Source organism: Cyprinodon tularosa, unplaced genomic scaffold (genome assembly GCF_016077235.1).
Source record: "Cyprinodon tularosa strain WSP-4 unplaced genomic scaffold, ASM1607723v1 ctg1172, whole genome shotgun sequence".
In the NCBI taxonomy this organism is placed as follows: domain Eukaryota; kingdom Metazoa; phylum Chordata; class Actinopteri; order Cyprinodontiformes; family Cyprinodontidae; genus Cyprinodon; species Cyprinodon tularosa.
Genome location: NW_024037973.1, coordinates 55,801 through 61,201, shown reverse-complemented (window position 1 = coordinate 61,201; position 5,401 = coordinate 55,801). Strand labels below are relative to the sequence as shown.

At 38.1% G+C, this 5,401-nt stretch overlaps 1 protein-coding gene across 1 annotated transcript; it reads left to right on the top strand.

The window, feature by feature from the left end:
• Window positions 1–799: 799 nt before the first annotated feature.
• Window positions 800–3,173, top strand: LOC119799056. Its single transcript, XM_038308742.1, has 2 exons — window positions 800–1,980; window positions 2,751–3,173. The coding sequence occupies exons 1-2, from the start codon at window positions 1,055–1,057 to the stop codon at window positions 2,767–2,769; spliced, it is 945 nt and encodes a 314-aa protein (XP_038164670.1). The 5' UTR covers window positions 800–1,054; the 3' UTR covers window positions 2,770–3,173.
• The last annotated feature ends 2,228 nt before the right edge of the window (window positions 3,174–5,401 follow it).

Here is a 5,401-nt window from a genome sequence, read left to right as displayed (position 1 = left end):
CTCAATAATGAAATCTTAAACTCACAACTTAAGAATCCAATACTAAATGTCTTAGCTTATATGAGAAGAAAATATAACCTTTGACATTCTTGGAGAATCAAAATATAGAAAATGTAACTAAATCTAATAACTCCAAAATATCTCTTCAGCTAGTGATAACCAACCTTACTTCAAAGCAAAACTCAGATGATTCAAATCAATCTGATCACTTTGGTCCAACTAAAACTAAAAGATTTAACACCCAAGTTAATCTTATCGTTCGACCAAAATTTATGCACATCTATAACTAGATGCTGCCATTTGTGGTTTCTATAACTACATCCCAAAAATGAAAACTCCCAAGTTATGCTATTTCAAAGTCACCTCCAGTCCAAAATAGGTTAGATGCCTCGGAATTTAACCTAAATCCCTTAGTCTATTAGTCTGATAAGACTCCTAAACACCTATTTTATATTGTGTAGAACAAGATTTGTTGCCAGATTTAACGTAAGTTAATCTGTGATCCTACCCAACCGAAAGGGGGTGGATTCAAATTAAATTGCTTAAAATCCCTTAAAGAAAGGTGAATCATAAGCTAATTTGCTAGTAAATCCTTAAAAAGGTAAGCTTTGCGCCAAACTGCTTATAAATCCTCCAAGACAGGTAAAGCATGCGCTAAAATAGCTAATAAATCCTAAAACAAGGTATAGCATTTTTAACACTGAAAGAAAAGTGTTTCTTTGATATCACAGAAAAGGGTGAAGCATAAGCAAAATTGCTTGTAAGTCCTTAAAAGGTAAGCTGTGCGCCAAACTGCTTATAAATCCTCAAAGACAGGTGAAGCATGCGCTAAAATAGCTGGTAAATCCTAAACAAGGTGTAGCATTTCTAACACTGAAAGAAAAGTGTTTCTTTGATATCACAGGTTTAAAGATAACCCGTGACTCATTTCTACACACATAAAAATAAGTCCTTACAATATGTATATGTAAATATACAAGTATAGTGGGTACTGACTGGATTGTGTTCTTTTGAAATTTCTTCATAACTTGTGTTTTTGTGCCATCAGCTGAAAATGGATCCAAGCATCCTCAATTCTGGGCGTACCATTGAATCCATAGGCATAGAGAAACAGAAACAAATTGTTGCAAAGCTTATCCACTTATCTCCAGAAAAGCAGGATAACCTAAACAATTTTAACCTCAGCCTATGTGAAGAAAAGATTCAAGAATTAATTAACTTAATTCAAAACCCAAATGGAAACTTTCTGATAACAGATGTACTCTGTGAGCTCACGCTTCTTTATCAGCTTAAATCCCAAATAAAAGCTAAACAGTACTCTGAGTTAGAAGCCAAATATCAGATGATCTGCCACAGAGTAAGTGCTGCAAACATTTTATTGTCAGGAGCTGACAAGATCAAAGACCCATGTGGCCAGACTGACCATGCCTCAGAACAAACAGTGACCCCCCTCCTAGTGGAGCTATGCAATAAACAAAGCAAGCAGACTTTGAATCAGCAGGAGGTCACCCCAGTCAAAAGGAGAACAGTTCCTGAAGCAGATACAAAGTCTCTAAACTCTGAGTTAACACTAAATAGATCTGAAGGTGTTCAAAGTCAAAGTAGTGTCGCAGACAGAGAGAAACAAGTAGATCACTTGGTAAACTCAAGCAGTTTAAAATTTTGCAAAGGACAGCCATGCAAACCAATCTCTGTCTCACACTCTGCTGACCGAGCATCAAGTGCCAAAGTTCACAGCTTGAAAAACTCTGAGGAGAACCAGTCTCCCTTGTGTCATCAAAGGTTTGCTCAAAACCCCCCACCACTTAATGAGCAGAACCAGCTTCCTGACGGGCCAGGTCCACCGAGTGACCATAGAATTCAACAAATTGAATTCTTGGCCAAAGACATTGATATTTTTGACCCAGAAAATCAACACTCCAACATAGCTGATTATCTGCAAGAAGTTGAGCACTGTCTAAAAGACTTGCCATTTCCTTCTTCTCGTGAGAAATTGAAGCTGATTTGGAAAACAACAGCAAGAAGCGTCCATGTTTTCATAAAATCTCTTCCTCCAAAAATCAGAGAGAGTTATTCAGCTCTTTGTCAAACCTTAAGAGAAGAATATTCTGGTTACAGAGATCCGGCGTTAGCAACGCTTGAGGCATCTTTAGTTCTCCAAGGAGAACATGAAACACCCAGAGAATATTACTTTCGCTTGAGACAGGTTTATTTTGAGGGCTGCAGTTCTCCAGATATTGACGAAGAAGATCACACATTTAAAGCATTGTTCATCCAAAATCTACATAAAAGTGTACGATATGATGTAGCAATGCATTGCAGGATAGAAAACCTTTCTATGCAGGAAACTCGCAGATATGCTCAGCTTGTTTGGGAAATAAGTCTCAAATCAGATAGATTCCAAAGCAAGCTTAGAGTCTTTAACCTTCAAACAAAGAACAGGACCAGAAACAGACACAGATTCAGTTCCCCAGTGGTTCACCAAGATGAAGGTCATAAGCCTTCACATCACAATGCAAAACCAAAGGTTTACACTGGTAAAGGGGGACATCAACAAGTTACAGAAACAACCACAAAAGAAAACTTAGAACAGATCTGCAAAACAGTTCTTACAGAGCTACTGGCTTCTCTGACCAATCACAAGGTACCACAATTCCAAGCTAATGGTAAAACTTATCATATCCAAGAGTATGATAGTTGCTGATAATTTCTAACATATTTTAACCTGTTTTATCCTTTCTTTCTTTTGTTTCACAACTTGAGAAATGATGAAGGTTGAACAACAGCATCATGAAGGTGTTAGGAAATTTTGTTTGGAATGTATATATTTGTGTATCAGGGTCAGACTTTCCTGCCAGACCTGCTTCAACCAGACGCAAAACCTCTGGAGAAAATGAACTGTTTTATGATAAGATAGGGTCAGCTTCTGCCAGACCTACAAGAAATCATCCAGGGACAAACACTGGAGAAGATATGAACCCTAAATGAACTTTCTTCCTGCCAACAGGAACCTGACTCATCACCCCTCCAGATCTCATGGCTTTATGGACCTATTTGTGATCTGAAAACAAAGAACTGCATCTTTTATTTCCAGATCAAAAGGGGGATATGTTGTGCCATATGCCATGATCATACTTTTTGGACATTGGGAAGCAGTGTCCATATTTCATCCTGATAGGATGACCAGAGAAGAAAACGCAGCTTTGGTGAATAACAGCTGGGGGACTTCAGCAGCCCCCCTTTTTCAGCCAGCAAGTCACATGGAAGTCACAGAGGTGTGAAAACCTACCCCCCTCTGTGAGGGCAGAACAAAACCACAGAGCACACAGGATTCTTCTTCTCTTCTCTCTTCACTTTTTCTCCCTCGTCTGATCCAGCCTGCTTCTGCTCCTGCTCTCAAAGCTGGGGCCCACTGTGGCCCACAGTGGAGATGCAGGCCCCAGGGAAACCAGATCCCCAGAACCATCAAGGATGAGTCAGAACTCTTCAGAACCTAACTGCTGCAAACAGAACCTTTGCAACACATTTCTCTTGAGTTTCAGAACTTACAGAGCCAAACTGGATGAAGAGCATGCCCTGGTTTGAGACTGAGGGGACCCATGCTGTGAGACTGAGACAAAGAATCCCTGACTGCAGAGCTGCAAAACTGGATGAAACTCAAGCTTTCCAAATGGACATGGAAAAAGGTTTGCAGGTCTGGCATGATTAGGGACAGAACAAGCAATGTGTCTTTTGATGATGCTAATCATATCGTGTGTTTACTGCTCAGTAAAGACAACGCTAATTGATGCTAAAGAATGGACTGCATGCTACGCTATGCTACAGGAATATGTGTTGAGCTGTTGCTAAAGCTTAGACAAGCTTTATTCACTAAGGAGTTAACACTGATAGAACATTAGTGTTCACGTGTTCCTCAAATGCTCATTACATTTCCATTGCCAAGTATGACCAAGAGTCATTTAGTGGAATCCCGATGTCTATTCGCTGCTAGCTATTTCAAAGAGGGTAAAGAATCATTTAACTTAAGGTTTTTGGTTCTTGATTAAGCAAATCATTTAATAAAACATTATTTGGCCAAATAATGTTTTATTCACCTCATGGATTTGCATTGTCAATTGGTCTGAAAACTTTCCAATTTCTTTAAAATTAGTGAAAAGCTAATTTGATCATATCCCAAATTATTCCAGATAAACTTTGGTTTCAAACACAGAATCCATCTTAAACTGTAATATGTTTTTCAACCGTTTTCCCTTTCCTCTTTGTACATAGTAGTTAGTTTAGTTTAGTTGAGTTTTACTAGTCTTAGTTGAGAGTGTTAAACTGAAATACGTTTGACTTGGAGCTGAATTAATTTTGTTAATAAAATCTTATATTTTGAACAGAAGTTGTGGTGAATTTATTCCATGTATGTGCAGAAATAACTGTTTGACCATGATTAGTGCTCGAATCACTCTTTCATTTATTGTTCTAATACACAGTTAGTAGGACTGTGTGTCATAAACAGTATATAACAGCTGAAATAATATCTAATTAAATAAGATATTTTACCACCCCTACAGGGGAGGGCAATAAACATCTTAAAGTATCAGAAACATAAATTCCCAGCGGGCTGGGAATAGAATATAACTATAGAATCACAACAGCACCATTGTAGCTTTGACCCTGCCTGAAATATTAGGGACAAAATACAAAATATTTTGCATTTTTTGAACCTCGCCAAAATTTTCTTTGAAATAAACATTGCAAAACACTACCAAAATATTATTTATAGCACAAAAAAGTAGTACAGACTTTTAAATCTAAATGTTGTGTAAAAATATACCAAATTTGGACTCAATCAGATGAATCATATTTATTTTAGAATGGTATTAGTGAGAAATTTCTTAGGCGGAGAGGACATTTTGGCACATTTATCCAAAAATGTCACCAAACTGTGCCAAATGTGTTTTTTACATCAATACTGGGGGTTTGTTCAAATTACGAGGTCACGTAGCAGCTGGACCCACCGGTGGGTCCGTAGGGTTCTAGGGGTTAAAAGCCTTTGGTACATATCCCTTTATCACAGATAGATTAATCACATCTAAAATGGAGGAGGAGATCAAAAGGAATACCTCCTTAAATAACCTGGTTGGAACTGGATCTAACATACAAGTTGAAGGCTTAGATGAGGACAATAGTGTTCCTAACTCTGAAAGTTCAACTGGATCAAAGCAGTCTAAAACTGGTTCAGATTCCATGACTACCTCAGATGCTGCCCCACCCTCCAGAGACAATCCAATCGTGGATAGAGGAGGAGATCAAAGGGAATACCTCCTTAAATAACCTGGTTGGAACTGGATCTAACATACAAGTTGAAGGCTTAGATGAAGACAGTAGTGTTGATAACTATGAAAGTTCAACT